At 32.2% G+C, this 18,699-nt stretch overlaps 1 protein-coding gene across 2 annotated transcripts in view; it reads left to right on the top strand.

Moving 5' to 3' along the window:
- LOC146533064 (uncharacterized) overlaps window positions 1-18,699 on the top strand; it is a 38,287-nt gene that overhangs the window by 4,059 nt on the left and 15,529 nt on the right. For both annotated transcript variants that reach the window (XM_085196948.1, XM_085196947.1), the window contains exons 3-9: window positions 3,687-4,000; window positions 10,560-10,669; window positions 14,955-15,127; window positions 15,438-16,459; window positions 17,000-17,117; window positions 17,387-17,692; window positions 18,069-18,176. In XM_085196948.1, the coding sequence (XP_085053074.1) occupies window positions 3,687-4,000; window positions 10,560-10,669; window positions 14,955-15,127; window positions 15,438-16,459; window positions 17,000-17,117; window positions 17,387-17,692; window positions 18,069-18,176 (2,151 nt within the window). The remainder of the gene's footprint in view (window positions 1-3,686; window positions 4,001-10,559; window positions 10,670-14,954; window positions 15,128-15,437; window positions 16,460-16,999; window positions 17,118-17,386; window positions 17,693-18,068; window positions 18,177-18,699) is intronic.

Genomic DNA, 18,699 nt, shown 5'->3' with positions numbered 1-18,699 from the left:
TTTTTACGTAACCGTCCTTCAAAGCGCGGCGTTGAGTTCTGCCACTCAACTCGCAATGCAGGCAGATACACGCAGTATCATCGTTGCTGTGTTTTAGAAGATCAATCGAGGTCTCCTACCTTTCTTACCGCTAACTTTTCCTTCATAATAATAAATATTTTTGCAAGTAAACCATTCAAAGTATTCCAAAGAGATGTAATATATTTATTTACAAGCTATTTATTGTCTTTCCCTATATACTAAATATAGCAAAAACATTGTAAATTTACCGGTTTTAAAAACAGCTGCAATATTATACAGCTTGTTACTTGTTATGCGTTCCTGGCTTATTTATTTTTTTATTCTAAGGATATTCAATTATTTTCGTATAGGCAAGCTTAGTAAATAAACTTATCTCAAACGTTTTTTATCTCCGCTCGTCTCGTAGCCTTTGAGAAGCAGAGTGATCCTAGTTACATTACACTAGTTGTTCATTATTTAGAAAAAATCCATTAATTTGTGTATATTATTAAAGTGGAAACAGAAATACAATTACCAAGGAATAATGACTCATAATGTCGAACGAATTATCGTCCTTATATATCTCCAGTAATTTCACTAATGGTCTAAATATAATATCTAAGTATATTTTTATTAATTAAAATATTTAATATTGGCATACGACTAGATTTACAGATAGTACAGACTGAAGATCACTAAGAAAATAAAGAATACATAATACCGTTACTTTTTCCATATAAATGCACAGTGATACTTTTATCTCTTCAAACGTACACATTATTTGTTCATCTGTATAAAATTGTTTATAATTTGGGACTATTGAATGTGGGAAATAAAGAAATTAAAGGTATTGTTCTAAGGTGTTATTTTACAGTTATACGCTTCGAATGAAATGAGTCATCATCTTGTATACATTTCAGTAGCACGGTCATTACTCATAATATAATCGAATGTGCGTTTATTCTCTTTGTTTTTATTATGTTTAAATTAAATATTTAGATAAAGTATCGAATGGAATGACTTTATATATTTTTTTAAATTATTCTGGCAAAAAATGGTTTAATGCTTCAATAGTAATTTATGTTATCTATTATTATATATATTTTAGATATTATTAATATTGTAAACCCGAAGAGTGCCGCTAATCCTAGGAACTTGGTTCGTATTCATTTATGCAGGTTGCAGCGTCGATCGTTTTAATGTATGTAGATAACGCAGTGAGTGATCTGTGGTCAAAATTCTTTGGAGCATTTACGATGTGTGTCTTGTGTAATATATCTTAGTAACTGGAATCTGACTACGGAGGCGAAGCGTATAAAAACGAAAAGCGAAGCGGATAAAATCTACAAGGAGATATAAATCATAATGAATCATTTAGACATTGCTGTGATCTCTTAAGTTAAAGTTAAAAAAAATAATTGAGAATTATTATAATTATACTAGATTGTTGGACATGTCAAATTGTTGGACAGAGGCATCTTTCCATTTCTTCCACTCTTGTCTATTTCATTCTCTTGTTCTCCAGTCGAGCCGGTAATAGTGCAGCTCGTCTTGCCATCTGCTTTTTGGTCTGCCAATTTTCCTTCATTTTCCTTTAGTTTTTTAGAATTTGAAATCCAACTTGTAGAGGTTTTCGCCCAAAACTCTTTAGGCAAGTACATACATTTGAGAGATAGATAGAAAGAATATCAATGTTAGTATTGCAATGATCAAAGAATTGTTTTAAGAAAAATTATCACAATGAATGAAACAAAACAATGATTTTCAATGTCGGTCACGCTCGTCCCATATAAACAATTCACTTTTAATAAGTAAATCCATATATATATATAAAATATAATGATGTCATCGTATGCACAACACCTACGCTTCGATTAATATTCAAAACTGGTCCTACTGTCCTAGTGCTTTCACTTTCAGTACTAAATACGTCAAATGCTCACCATATTTCAATTCGTATTCGAATATAGGCGGAAGATGTTACGTTGAAGAAGGAAGGAAGGAGAACAGAGTGTTACGTTGGGTCCTAGGTTCTCTCTGCCTACCCTGATATAAGTGACATAAAACTTAAATTATACTTGAATATTAATTCAATTGTCAAAATCAAGATTTATAACGTTAAAATGTAATAACAGTAAAAATACTATAATATATTTAATTCTGCTTGTACTGATCATGTACTGATAACTTAATTAGTCGGTTGTTTAATATCAATTAACATAAACTGTTTATAATTTATAACTTATGAAATCAACGTTTTTTATTAAACTTAAATGTATTTCGGTACAATCGTCATAGTGGCGTAGAGGGTCGTAACTGTAAACGCTATGATTGTAGGTTCGATATATGTTCGTCCATTCATCAGTTGATATCTCGATAAATAAGTAACTCTCCTTTTCGTTTTCTGGTAAGAACAAACGCGGCGTTGAATACCGCCACTCGACACGTACTTAAAGAGAAAAAATAATTATTTTAATAATGTATACTAGACCATTAAAGTGTTAATAGAAAGCCGGAAGTTCTATGGTATCAATGAAAACAAAAGTGACACCGTGGTACATATAATTAGGGATTAAGGTCGTCGATTCGAATCCCGTTAACGCGTACAAGTGTAGACGATGAAGTATGAACGACATTTCCCATCCGAACGATACTCAAAACGGTTAACATCCGTTTCAAAACTTGTGTTTGGTATGTTTGACATATTTTATGATTATGTCAATACAAGTGGTGCTAGTAATAGTTTTATTGCCAAGTGAATTAGTTTACATTTCCCATTTTTATTTAAAAATTATTAAATTTTACATAATTATTACGGTACTATAAATTATATAAAAATTATATCAAAACTGGAGATTGTGGGTTCGATTCCCACTCGAGGAAATATATAATATTTTGAATACTTACTCATCCACGGGGGGTTTGATTTCCACTGGCGGAAATGGAATATTTAATATTTTGCCGGCATTGAGGCAGAGCGCGGCGTTGAGTGCAGCCACTCAACACGCAATGCCTCCAAAATTCGCTAACACTAAGTTTCCTCTGCCAGGCAGCAGGGTTGCTACAATTTACCCAGTATCCTGTAATATTTCCATTTTTACTTGCACCGTTATAGGGGCTTTGACAGATATTACATGTACCAGCTACTAAACTATCGGCACAATCAGTTAGCTACTTTATTGACATTATCTATACTGTTTGTCGTAATTAAATTTTGATAATAAATTTCATATCATAATTAGTGTTAAAACATTCCTCAATCTGATATAACAGGACAATATTCTATTTATGACACTATATTACGTCACTCTCGGTAGTCCGTTCACCTTTGCACGCGGTTATCTAAGACCATCTTGTATAATTACAGCTTTAATATGTTTTATTATGAAATCTGAAATAGTAGTTCCTTATTGTAGTTTTATTGAGCTTTATTCTGTTAATGTTTTTTTATTATCAGCTTCGCGCTGTATTCCGTACACAGCAGGATAGGCAGAGGAAACCTAGTGTTAAGTAAGAAACTCCGTTCCCCTCTTTCCGACGAATACTAGAGGCATTGCATGTTGAGTGGCGAAACTCAACGCCGCGCTTTACCTTGACACCAGAGCGAAAAAATGGAAATGTTCATGTAATAAATATTTCCTTTCCTATAGTACCTATACTGTATCTAATAATTAAATTTGTTACAGATGACGTGGCAACACCAGACAGACACAAGTTCGATTCTCGGACGTATGTTAAGCCAAAAAAGAGAGCACCAAGGCCGAGTATCCAAAGCATTGTGGAAGTTGCTTCCAACCCTTCCTCTATATCACCGCACCCTTCCCTCAATCAGTCCGCCAACAAATATCTTACATACAACAAATATAGCAACCCCTTAGGCCCAATAGGCCCAATGCTCAGATTGAAAACGTTTACTGTCGATACGAATACAGACAACAGTCATATTGTGAAAGATTTCGCTATGAAGAGGCGGAGTTTGGCTCAAGATGATGACCCACAGGTAATTATAAAATTTAGGCCACGCTCGTTAGAAATGTCGAGTGAAATATATGGATAGTAGGTAGGTAGGTAGGTACTCTTTGGTAATGTATGTTTGATCGTGAAATTATAGTGCGTAGCGTTAAATCGGTCATTGTGGAATGGTTGTGGGGTCGGTTCCCATTTGGTAAAACTAGTTAACTCAACGCCACGCTTTGCCAAACTATGGCGTTGGGTTTTGCCATTTACTTACTTGCAAATTATATATAGGTATGTATTATAAGAAAGTAGATACGTGAATTAAGTCGCGTAGCCTCAATACAAAATACTTATCATTATCTGTTATAAATTAATATAGTAAGATTATGACGACGATAATAAAGATACGACGTACAAAATAATTTATTTAAATTTTGTTTACTATATTGATTGTATGAGAACCGTCGTAGAGCAGTGGAAAAGGCAGTCAGTCAGCCAGACAGTAATCGCAACGATCGTGGGTTCGATTTTGACTTTGAACAATTGTTAAATTTATTATTATTGTCATTTCTCCACTCAACAGGCAAAAATTATTTGAAACGTGGGAAACGGAATGTCTTAACACTAGGTTCTTTCTGTCTATCCTGGTATAAGAGGGAAAAAGCGTGAATCATAAAAAAATATTGTGTATCAATGTTTACGTACCTATCTAACGGATCACTAAAATTGCTTAACCTATTTAAGATCTTTGAATATGCAGCACTATGTATATTCTGCCTCGGCCTTGACATTCAACACTAAAGTAGATCATTAGACTCATTACGGAGCTTACGTAGAAGAAAGCTGCTGTCTCTATATATTTCACATATGAATATCAAACGTTTTTATTTTAAAAGCTCTTATAATTATTTATTCAGAAAAGCTAGTTTTCGTTTGTAAGCGGTTACTTTTTGAATGTAGGTGCCTACTTCAGCTTATAGAAATCCATTGATTCTTTTGAAGTTCCATACTGCCCCAAAAAAATATAGTTTATATCTATCATACATTCCAATTTAAAAAGGCAAATTTAAATAAATTAAAATAATTTTAAATTGATATTAAAATCCAATAATAAAATTTGTATATTAATCTAGAACGCGGTCAAAAATCTTATTGATGCTCAGTTGGTAATCCCAATATAATTGAGAGGAACTTGAGTCTGCGTCGTGAGTAATTTATGCCCCCCATTGATACAGTTACAGACGATTTGGTAGCGTCGATCTTTTATTTATCATAAATTTTAGTTAAAAATGTTATGTTTTTATTGTTTTGTTGGTTGTATTGTTTTTTTTTTGTTTGTATAGCAGTAACATTTGCAAAAAAACTGTATAGTAAAATCTTAGATATTTTTTTTAGATTCTATAGTATATTATTAGTAAACTTTCTTCTAGAAATACAAATAAAATTATCTAAATACAATGTAAAATGACAAAAGGAAACTAAAAATAAATCCCAGCACTATTTCATAAACCTAACCATTTTAGTAGGCCTTAATGAGTTTCCATTTCTTTTGTGTTACTAAATATTCGAAATGTGAACTTGGTATTTTATCTATCTCTTTTTTTCTTTGTCTCTTTGAGAACGGTTTTAATTATCAACGCCCCGAGGCTTTTTTGAGAGGCCGAAAATATTTTATTGATTCGTTTCGTCGTTGTAGTAAATATTTTTATCTACACTATTAGAATTACATCAAATTTTTTTTTAATTCTTTACAATATTAGAATATTGTAAAGAAAAAAAAATTGTCGGTTGAAGAACTATTTTAAACCACAAAAAGTTACAATTTTTAGTAAGTATAGTAAGCAATTATTCCTATTTTCTCAAGCTCTAGTAACAAGATAAAGCGCGTCGTTAGGTTCCGCCACTTTACACATCGTGTCTAAGACACTGGGGAGAAAATTGAGAAAATTGTACCTCAACGTTAGGTTCACTTTGTCTTTCTTATCTTAAAGCTACTACAAAATGTCATAATAATATTTCCATTAAATATTCTATATTGCATACTACCATCTTCTGTTTTCTAATCTTTACCATATAGTCTACGTAACACGAGCAACAGTTCACCGCAAAAGGGAGCGATATTAATTCCTACGTGAAATATTATTCTCAGTATAGCGTTGCGTAAAGCGATACTTGCTTGCGTGGATTCGGTTTATTTATGTTAATACCAATAATGAAATAAGATAAGCTGGAATGTGCTTACTGGCGTCTAAATATACTGTAGACGTTGGTTTTATATTAATTTGTTTTGGATGAAAGTTGTGCAACAAGTCGTTTGTTCATTTTAAATTTAGTAATAATTTATTGATGTATGTTCGTTCGTTGACTGTATTCTACATACAGCATGAAATATTTTAAAATGTCAGTAAATAATATATACGGTTCGCTCTCCATTTACTGGCTATATCTTTAAAGCTTTGAGATATAACTAGATTTTCAAATAGGTACTAACAAAAATTATAAACATATAAAAATTATGAATAATAGGGTCGGCACGCAATCCTCTGCCAAAGATTGACGAATCAATTGCTTCACCTATATTAATAAACACTAAATAACATACAAAATTATTTCACGATAAAGAAAACAGTTGTATCTTTAAGAATTTATATAGTTTCTTAAATCATTAATCAGTTGATTTCTATATATTTTTTTATAAACTTCACTTAACTGAAAGATAACAATGAATCTTAAGTACTTATATTGATTAAACATTTCAAGGTTTTATAAATTAAAATTGTTCCAATATCAATGTTCAATTATACATATTATGAAGACATTAAGAAAATTTAATTGATATTATCAGTATTTTTTATGTGTATTTATAACTAAAGTACCACGGAAAGTGGGGAACGGAGTGTCTCTGCCTACCCTGCTATATGCGGGAAAGAGATACTGGGTGAAGCTAAAAAAAATTAAAATTTATATTTAATAAAAATACTTTACTTTTAATTGCAATACAACCATAACGATTTTGATTATTACGTCCAATCACAATGAATTTTTTTTTTTTTATTACTTATCCTGAACTTGTCTAAGAAGAAAATATATGTTTTCTTCAGAAACTAAAATAAGTTTAAATCGTAAATAAATTAATAAAAAGCTGTATATAAATTGACAAGACAAATAGGTATAGGAAGTCCGGACGAGATGATGTCACGGAGTGAGGCAGGTTGAGTGCAACTCTGTTGTTTATTCGATGAGTGTTTTTATTATATAATGTTGAACTAATGTTATTTTAGTACTTAACATAAGTTTCAAGGGCGCTCTTAAGATGTATAACTGGTTGAAAATAGCTGTTTCATATATTTATATTAAAATTAAAATAAATGTTATAGATAGAAATTAATATCACAATTAGGTTTATATGTAAAATCTTATTTGATTCTTATCGCAAAGTAATTTAGCAATGCTTATTTCGAAAAAGTATTTAGGTTAGCAAATAAAATATATACTTAATTTGATTTTATAGTAAGTTAAACACTAATTGATGTCTCAGAGAAGAACTTTACAAAAATATTTGTAAAAACTGCAATTTTAAATCAGACTCCAGATACTATTACAGTTTAATAGTACTTGATACAAGTGAGCAACAGAACACTTTCGAAATGTCTTCTTAAAAGAAATGTTGAATGCCGTTATTGGGCGGTCACGTTTAAAAGGAAATTATACGCTATTTTACTTTTTTCATCTAAATTTTATTTTAAAGGCCGTCGTGGCGTGGTACAAGGGTGTGACTGTGACGCGACGGTTGCGTGTTCGATTTCCACTGGAGTAAATGAATATATCAATATTTTCATTTCTTCGCCTTGGCACCAAGGCAAGGCAACAGCCCGACGTTGAGTTTCTAAAAATTCGGCGGAAAACGGGGAACGCAGTGTCCTAACACTAAGTTCCCTCTGCCTGCCCTACTGTGTGCGGAATAATAAATCAGCGTGAAGCTGATTTATTTTGTTTTTTTTTTTAAATTTCATTTTATCATCATCTGACGTTGTTTACGTCATCTATTAGAGCTGGACGTGATATTATACAATACGGTGCCAAGTTTATGTTTACACTGAATACGTAATCTGCTTACTAACAATATATTATTATCTTATGATAACATGAGGTAGCGCTGACTTAACGACCTTTTAACCTAAATATTTAAATATTCTTTACTAGATCTAGAATATTCTACTAAACTTCTAGAATATTCTATCCGTATAATGTTATCCAATGTGGGCACTTAAATATTTAAACAACGCTGTCCCAAGCGTTTGTTTTTCTAAATAAACTCAGTCATCCGACTTCCTATTCGCTCAAAATAGCTGTAACAGTTTTTAAGTGTTAACATAAGATAGCCGCCATGTGATAAATTGTTGTCTTTTCTATGTTTTATATTTAAGTTTTTATTAATTTACAGTACGCTATAGTTGTGGATTCAATTTCTCCTTAACAAAAATGCTTGAACGTATGAATAATGAAGTAACGTATCTTAATTTTTCCGACTTTCACTACATATATGTAAAAATATAAGCAATTCAAAACCATTATTTGTTTAAATATTAAAAATATTAATTTCCATAATACTTCGTTATTATTATAGTTTCACAATGTATCCCGCATTGCGTGTTTAATGGCGGATGTCAACGCTGCGCTTTGCCTAGCGAGGATATGAAAATGTAAAATTTCATTCCACCGAGTCGGAATTGAACCCGCAACCGTCGCATGTACAGTCGCACGCTTGTAACCCTGCACGACGACGGCCTTACTTTTTACATGTAAAATAAACACCGGAACAAAATCAAAAACTAGTGTAAAATATAAACGATACGTTTCTAGACCACAACTCGTTATACAAGGGAGGTGTAAGATGCGGAAAATACTTGAAACACAATACAATGACAATTCTTATGTTACTGTAGTAATTTAGTTTTATTATTTTGTTTCTAATAATATATTTGAAAGTTGTTATTTAATGATTGTTATCTGAACTTACGTCGCCGAATAATAATCGTCGGCGCCTGACTTTACACGCGATGGTTATTAGGTTCGAGAAGAGGAAGAAGAAGAAGAAGAGGTTATTGGGTTCGATTCCCGGTGTTTTGTTGCGCTATTCAGCATGACATGTCTCGAAAGATGAGCGGAAAGTGAAAAACGGTGTGACAACACTAGATTCCTTCTGCCAACTGTGCAGTGCGGGAATAAAAGGACACTTAAAAATATTAATACACTACGTGATAACCTATAGACTCTGTTTAATTTTCATGATTAATTTATAATTGAATGTTTATATACTAATAAATAGTAATATTAATTTAAGAGGCAATTATAAACAATTTAACCTTTATATTAATTAGCTATAATAATAAATTATAACAAGTAAATAATAATTATTAACTTATTACATAGAGTTCGGTGTCACAACGGAACGATTGTTATAAAATAATACGTTCGTCTGACAGGCGGCCGAACAGAATAAAATGCTGACTTAATAATGATCGGGTTTATGGCGGTGGGAAAAGAATTTCTTACCTCGTACTGTTTATTATGATATCGAATGAAATCGTCATAGTTTTAATTAGGATTAGTTAGGATAAGTAGAAATGAAATATGTTTTAGAACTGTACACTATATAGAATGTAATGAAATAATTAATGTCTAAGAACTGTAAAGAACTGTATGAATCTATAAAAATTATAAAAATCTATTTATTTTTCAAAGTACGGATACTTTTCATGGAATTCCTTGTAATTAAAACAATTTATTAGATATACATTAAGTTATTACAGATATTACATTTAGTTAGTTTAACTGTTGATTTAGGGAGTAGGGATTCGATTCTTGTGCATTGTATAAATATTTATGCTTCTATAAAAGCTTTGTCTAGTTTAGTGCCGATAATTTATCATTGGTTATTTATGCAAAAGAATATATCAAAAAATCGTAAAATGTTTTTATTGAGCTATTTACTTTTATTAAAACATTTTTATTTTGTAATACATGTATATTCCTTACACAATACCACGACGTGTTTTTATATGCGAATCTAAACGGTTATTAAAACTGTTACTTTTGTTATTGTGTATAGCGTGATTGTCGTGACTGTTTAATAACTTTCAATTTCATTACAGATAGATTTCGTATTACGTTTGATTCTATACAATAAATGAACAATAAATATAAATACTTACTTTTTTTTCTTTGATGATTGTATTTAATATTAGCTAAGCAAAAATCGGATCGGACTCTTATTTATTTATTTATTATAAGAATTATTTTCTCAATGCACAGAATCGGTATTGTCTAAAGTTTTTTTTCCAAGAAAGAAAGCTTAAAATTATATATTTTGTAATTTCTTTAAAGTGCACCCCATTCTCATTTTACTGTTTTAAAATTTTAATTTAACGAAAATTGTAGATAATAATTAAACTTTATATTTCCATTTCTTCGCCCTGGTGTCGAGGGAAAGCGCAATGCCTCCAGAATTCGGCAGAAAGTGCGGAACGGAGTGTCTACACACTAACGAATGAGTTATTAGTATCATATTTAGCAATTTAAAATATTTTCATATGTTCCAGCTGGAAGACCTAGATGTGGTGTCCGACCGTATACCCGAGCACGTGCCCTTCAAGGCCATCAACATCGATCTCTCGCAGCCGGCTCACAACATGCACAGCACGTTCAACAAGTAAGTGTAAATAGAAATGCCGTTTAGATGTCGTTTCTTGGTTTTTGGAAAACTTTTATAATTTATTTTATAATTTTTATTGAATTACGCCCGATGTTAATAATCAATCCTAATCCATAAAGTGCAACCATAGATTGAAATAGACAGAGATGGAGGACGGCATGCAGGTTAGTGATTGGATAGACATGTCAAAAAATCCAAGATTGACGTTAACTGGAGATCGGAGATACATTATTAAGATTGGGCGTTAATAAATAAGATAAGAATAATAAATAATTTATATTCATATTGTAATAGCTTTATGGCATAGGATTATTTAGATAGGATTGTAACTAAATATTTTACGTGCTGCTACTTTTGAATTTTTGTTTTTATTTATTTATTACATCAGAAAGTAATATACCTAATTAATAAAAGAAATTAATGTCACAGCGATGTCTTACTGTATAAGTGCCTGTTGTGGGTTCGATCCCTGTTCGGGGGAATGATTAGTACATTTAAATAATTTTCATTTCTGTGCTCTGATGGACAAAGCGCTGGGTTTAGTTCCGCGAGACAACACAATGTCTCAAAAATAGGGGTCTTCTAAGCTAATGTCGCATTAATTTTAATTAGGAGCTTATTTTGAAATAAAAATGCAACCATCGGCGAAACCAGCCATTCATATTACGCATAAAAATTATATGTAATAGGTAAAATGAATTGAATCTGCTACTATCATATATACTTTATATAATGTTACTTTTACATATGTAAATTGCGTCAAGAAGGTGTCATATAGCTAAGATTACTTTATTTAGACTTACCTTTCGTGAATACATCGCAGTGTCAACTGTATCAACAAGTATTGTATTCATACCGGTTCTTGTGCTCTTATGTATCTTAGTGTCTGTGTTGACATATTATATGCATCATATGTTTTTATTATATTATTTAGAAATTATAGATTTTAAGTTACATAATTAATATAATATATTTATTATTTACATTTAACGATTATTGTATCTAAATTTTAAAGTAATCAGAGAGTTGTGGTTTTTTTTTTTAATTTAAATTACTTCTCCTAATCGTACGTTATGTGATTAAGTCATCTCGTATTTTATATTAAGCAATCAATTTTTAATTATACATCTAGGTATAATAAATATTTTCATTTCCTTCTTAGAATTACTTTGTTAAAATGTACTGGATTAATTGATAGTTAACAAATAAAAGGAAAACAATGAAGCTAGACTTTCAGTCAATTATTTAAGATGACTTGGCATCGGTTTGATAAAAACCCGTGAAAGCTATTTGCTACGAACATAATTGGAATGGTTTTCCATTACTCGCTAGCTTACTATATATCTTGTGCACCCATATTTATATATATCGCACCTTTAGAATTATAGAGTTCAATTCCTCCATAAATTAAATATAAATTGCTTATAATATTCCTACATAATATTATCTGCCTAAGTGAAAAGCCGAATTATAAGAAAGTTAACTAATATCTACACTACAAACATTTTGTCACCTTTTCTGATAGCCCCCATAAATAACTATTCAAATAAATATAGTTCAAAACAGACAAAAAAATTAAATATTTATAGCGCTATATTTCACTGGAGATATAGCTTTTTTATCAATTCGCTGATTAATAAAAAGCATTAGTTATTGTACGATTTTAACTTTCATCTGCAGGTAGATGGATGTATTGTTAACACTTTTTAAACTACGGCGTAATAATTTAATTATATTTTATTTTTATTCTATTACTAGCGGACGCGCGCAGCTTCGCTTGCTTATTTAGGGGTGAATTCTAGAAAACCATGAAAGACATATTCAATTAAATATTTTTAAGAGTCTAAATTTCAAATTTTATAAAAATCGGTGGCGAATTAAAGATTTTTCGATACAAACTTTCAACCCCTTATTTGCACCCTTAGGGGGATAATTCTAGAAAACGATGAAACACGTGTTCAATTAAATACTTTTAAAAATCTAAATTTCAAATTTTATAAAAATCGGTGCCGATTGAATTTTTTTTCCATACCAACTTTCAACCCCTATTTCACCCCTTTAGGGTTAAAATTTTTCGAAATCCCTTCTTAGTGGATGTCCAGATTACGAAAGGAAACTACTGTCCAAGTTTCACGTTTCTACCATCAGCGGTTACGGCTGTGCGTGCGTCTTACCTCAGTCAGTGAGGACAAGTCCTTTTATATACAGGTGTCCCAGGAGTCAACGATAAAACGAAACCAGGTGATAGACCAAGTCATGACAGTTATGAGAAAAATATAAAAAAAAATCTTTGTCATGTATTTTTCATATTATATTGATTTTAAAAAATATCGGAAAAACCGACACCCTGTGATGATTTTTCAAGTCCTAAGACTACAAATATTACTCTTTCTTCATTTTTTTTTCTGTAATGTAATCATGAGTAACCCTTCTGTGAATTACAGTTTAAGATTTAAACATACCTGCATCAGTTTTCAATAAAATGTGGTGTTTTTGCCAAACATTAAATTCAAAATATTTACTACACCCAACTTTAACCAACTGTACTATAAAAAAAATGTACTACACTGTTTTTGCAAGTAACTTTAAAAGTTGGCGCATTTAATCTGAATTCCGAAATGGTACGACACTTGCTGGATTACTTCTTTGTTGAAGAGAGAAAAATCGAAATACACGATAATCGGGATGACGTTCAGCTTTTTGGTATCTTTTCCGATACATTCTAGCTGCAGCATTTGCGTTACATAACCATTCTACATGAATGAAATGCATATTGGCAACGTGTCAAAGACCGAGTATATGGCCTGCGAGAGCCCGGACTCGAGCACTGTTCTTATAAGTCCTGGGCCAGCCCCTAAGTCGGATAAGCGTTGCCTGGGCTAAGTGTTTAGTTTAGGGAGGTCACTGGTGTGGTCTGTGATCGCAGGATACCGTCCAAACTCTTATCCGTCTTATAGAGATCGTGATCGATGCCTCCAGACTCGTGCATGACGGATCCAAGGTACCTGAACTTTTCCAACTTAGGGTATGACCCTGGACTTATAAGGACAGTGCTCGAGTCCGGGGTCTCGCAGTCGATATACTCGGTCTTTGACACATTGCCAATATGCATTTCATTCATGGAGAATGGTTATGTGACGCAAATGTTGCAGCTAGAATGTATCGGAAAAGATACCAAAAAGCTGAACGTCATCCCGATTATCGTGTATTTCGATTTTTCTCTCTTCAACAAAGAAGTAATCCAGCAAGTGTCGTACCATTTCGGAATTCAGATTAAATGCGCCAACTTTTAAAGTTACTTGCAAAAACAGTGTAGTACATTTTTTTTATAGTACAGTTGGTTAAAGTTGGGTGTAGTAAATATTTTGAATTTAATGTTTGGCAAAAACACCACATTTTATTGAAAACTGATGCAGGTATGTTTAAATCTTAAACTGTAATTCACAGAAGGGTTACTCATGATTACATTACAGAAAAAAAAATGAAGAAAGAGTAATATTTGTAGTCCTGGGACTTGAAAAACCATCACAGGGTGTCGGTTTTTGCGATATTTTTTAAAATCAATATAATATGAAAAATACATGACAAAGATTTTTTTTTATATTTTTCTCATAACTGTCACGACTTGATCTATCACCAGGTTTCGTTTTATCGTTGACTCCTGGGACACCCTGTATATAGATTATGTCATTTATAATTTTTCAATAAATTTGGTAAAATTGTGTAATTTAGATACATTTACAATCACTCTTGCACACAGTGCGATTTTTGTTAAGTAATTTGTTATTGAAGCTATCTTTGAACTAGGTAGGTACATACTATAGGTATCTTCGTGTTTCAGTAAAAATACAACAAATGCGTGTGTATTAAAATCCTTCACAAGTATAATTAAGTCATTTAGTAAAAAATCAGATTCCCTCTAATGAAAATTAATACTTTGATTCCCTTCTTTCTGGGCGTTGCGTGGGTAATAGAGTGTCTTAATTCTAAGTTCCATTTGTTTTTCCTTCTATTTGCTGTTTTATAAAAGGGGGCAGAGAAAATGTCTGGTTTTTACAAAAAAATAGCTCCGAAAAATAAAATAAAATATATTTCTGTTTTATTAACGTCCCGCTAGCGGTTAGGCACAGGGAACCTAGTCTAAAAACACTCGGTTCTCCATTTTCCGCCGAATTTTGGAGGCATTGCGTGTTGAGTGGTATACGTTTACGACTTGTATTTAATGCGGTCTTGTATATTTAATAATTGGGTACAAATTAAAACAATTCGGTTACGTTTTTAGGGGGATCATGAACATGATGCACGAAAGTGGAAGTCTCAACATGTACCAAAGTGGGGAATCACTCATGAGAATGTCACCACCGAGTCTCGTTTCCTCGCTCGTAATGGAAAACTCAGGAAACTTTAACCCTGAGTCGTTAGAGAGCAGGAAATCTATCTCGCAAAAGGATTCTGGTAAGTATTACAGTTATTGAAATTGTAGAATACATTAATTTGTTTGATGTTATCAGAAATTTCTTAAAAACTGTATTTGTACCTTTGGACGCACTCGCGTTTATGTCGAATGTTTGTGATACTTTACATATTATAAGTCACATAATGACTTGCAAGTATATTGGTAATGTAGTAAGATAAGTATAAAACGTAATATTTGTTTACAATATTTGTTTTTCTAATTGCCTACTTGTCTAGAATTTAAATGTTAGAAATGTTTGTACTTATTAAAACTATATAAAGCTTAACAGTAAATTTTATACATTTTCAGGTCTACCGTTTTCAGGCCGAGATAGCATAGATCCAATGATGACCAGTATGACACTCAGCATTTTAGACGAAAAAGATATGAGCACCAGCTTTCTCTCACAGACCACGTATCCGGACAACGATAGCTTGATGGACTCGTTACCCCCAAGCTTAGTCAGTTCAGTTAATTCATCATACGTAGTCTCAAACACGTCTAAAGCTAAAACGGAGAATATAGACACTAATATATTTAGTTCAGCAACGTTCACTCATCTGGAACAATCGGAGAAACTTCTCTCTGCCAGACCCAGATGCGCTCTTTTCAACAGCTTTACCAAACGAGATTCAATTAAAAGTACGGAAAGTTACACAAAATCTCGCGAAGAAGCCTCTCAAATCGATACAGTTAAAGTGTTAAATGAAAACTGTGATAACACACCAACTATACCACAAACGGTTCAACCACCAGTTAAATCTAAATCAAATGGTGAAATGAGCGAAACTATTACATTGCATTATGCGAATAATAAATTCCGAAGAGATAACGATGCGGAAAAAGAAAATGTAAATGCAACATTCGAATGTGATAACGCTTTTTACAACGATATGGGTACTCAAAAGGCTGAATCAGCGAAGAACAGCTTAAATGTCACACTAGATAAGCAAGAGCTGAACGAAATAATACAAGCTCGTCAGAAATTATCCTTAGCCAGGAAAGCGTTGCCAACGGAAACGGAGAAACCTCAAGATTTATCTCCGATTAAAACGATACAGCTTCGGAATCAAACGATAACGGTACCTCGACAGAGTATGGTAAATGCATCGGAACTATTATCTAGGCGAAGAGCTGTAAATGTTTATGAGAAAGAAGAGATAACGAGAGATACTCCGAAACGAAGTGCCACTTTTAAGAAAGTTTCACCGAAATCTAGTGCAATCGATGCTACAATGGTTTATGTGAAAAGTGATGATAATAATATAATCGATATTAATTCAGCCACGCTTAATTTAATTGATTCTGGTGAACAGACGTTACGGCAAGAGGTTAGTGACTTTATCATTTTTAGTTTGAAGATACATGAAACAGAAGACTATAGAAGGAGACCGTTGTGACATTTATGGGTTCGATTCCCACAGGAGTGAATGAATTGTGTTCATTTCCTTGCTTGGCTGAGTAGACAAAGCGCATCATTGAGTTCTGCCACTCAACACGTAGTGTTTCGAATATAGGCGTAAAGCAGTGAATAACATATCTTGACACAAGATTCTGCCTTCTATACATGCAAGACAAGCAGAAAACAGATGAAAAAAACGTTTGAAACTGACCTAAACAAAGGTGACATTTGGCTAATTGTATTTGATTTCATGGTTAATGGTAAATAAGATTGTGTTAAAATAATGAATTAGGTCATAATCCGATTGGTCCGCTAAATTACCGATCGTTTCTCCGTTTAATCTATTAATCTATTAAAACCATGAATTAATTTTAATATTTATACTAATTATACATATGGTCAAAAAGAAAGAAGTCTTTTTTTATATCATGTATATCTTAAAACATATTATTTTATGGTATTCAAACAGGAATGGGACCTCCAAGAGCGTGCAATGGTCGGTTCCAGTGAGAGTACAGGTACAGACACAGCGACCTTCAGCTCGAGCAGTCCGCCTGAAAGTGTACCTGAAACTAACATTGATCCACGTGAGTTATTGTTATCTATTCTAATATTATAAAATTATAAAGTTTGTTTGGATGAACGCGGTAATCTCAATAACTACTGATTACCTACTTTTTAACAGTAGTTACTTTTTTCATTCACTATTTATAATATATTCCTATGCAGTATTCCACTAGTTTCATATAAAATTACTAAATAAATAAACAACTTTTTGTTATTAAATTTAAAAAGTAGTTAAGCAATATTTTCTACGTAAATTAGAAATCAAAAAATGTTTTATACATATTCACAGATACCCAAGTAGCATCGACACCACTAATGACGTTTAAAAAGGGATCCAAAAGCGAATTACTAAATTTACACAATACGATTTCTCCTATCTACGACATGGTCGAAGAGAAATCGTATACAAATAAGGCGAATGCCTCAGATATGGAAAAAACGTATGATATGAATACAACAGTTATAAATAGCGCTACAATGGTTAAGAAAAGTTCGGCCAAACGTGATATCTTAGCGAGAAATAGTCCTGAGAAGAAAATAACATCGCCGATACAAATACAAAAGACTTTTAGTCGGACGTCGCCGAGTGAAACGGGTATGATTTTAAAAAATAACATATATACCTTTTATTTTATATAATTATGCTATATTTGTATAAGAGTTACACGTCTTACATTTTTACGAACACGTCATAAATTTTTACGATATTTAAAAAAAAAAAAACATTGTGACTACAGTGATAAACGTCGTGTTTTTAATATAAAATAAAAAATTGAATGTAGCGATATTTGAACCTGCGCCTCTTGGAAACCGTCCAAGCGCTCTGACCTCTAAGTCGTACGTTCTCATCAAGCTACATCGAAATTCTTGTGGGCGTGCTAGAACTTATTGATGTTGTTAGTATCTCTAAAGAAGTTCCTAAGTGTATAATAATGTTAAAATATATAATAATAAATTATTGAAAATTTCAGGCCCTTACCAAGTAATGGCGCCGCCTACAGGTGTTCCTAGAAAAACAAGTCTGCCCACTTCGAAACTGCGACAGTATAGTTCACATAAAGAATTAAATAGGATACCTGGTGGGTATATTTAATATTTCTAGTTTGCTTATATAATAGACTTATCTCGGTGGTTAGTTCTGTTACTGAACTCGTAATGTCTTGAAAAATAACAAAAGAGTTGTGTATAATACATTCGCACATTGGCATATGGAGTTAGCTGGTTTGCGAAATAAGGTATCAATTTATAATCTATATATTAATGTGTGAAAAAAAACTGGACCTCTTTTTACCGAAAACTGCGGGGACTGAGGAGTATCAAATTTGGTTTGAGTTATCAAAAAACCTGTTACAGTTGTTTAAGTTTAAAGTTCCCTATAAATTCCCTAGAAATCCCGTAACACTTTTCCAGCCCCCAATTCGCAGAACCGCGTTGGGCTCTAACTCGCCAGTCTCACGTTTGTGTCGCATAGAAAACGAATATTCAGCAACAATTGATATTTTTTGGGAATCACTCCATAAAATTAGGAGTAAACTGGCTTATAAAGTTAAATATAGTATTATATCGAATCTTGTTGTCACTTTTTGTAACTTAGAATTTACT

Source organism: Heliconius melpomene, chromosome 13, assembly GCF_056956725.1.
Source record: "Heliconius melpomene rosina isolate 202511_hmr_F chromosome 13, ASM5695672v1, whole genome shotgun sequence".
Lineage (NCBI taxonomy): Eukaryota > Metazoa > Arthropoda > Insecta > Lepidoptera > Nymphalidae > Heliconius > Heliconius melpomene.
This window is presented reverse-complemented; position numbering and strand designations above follow the sequence as displayed.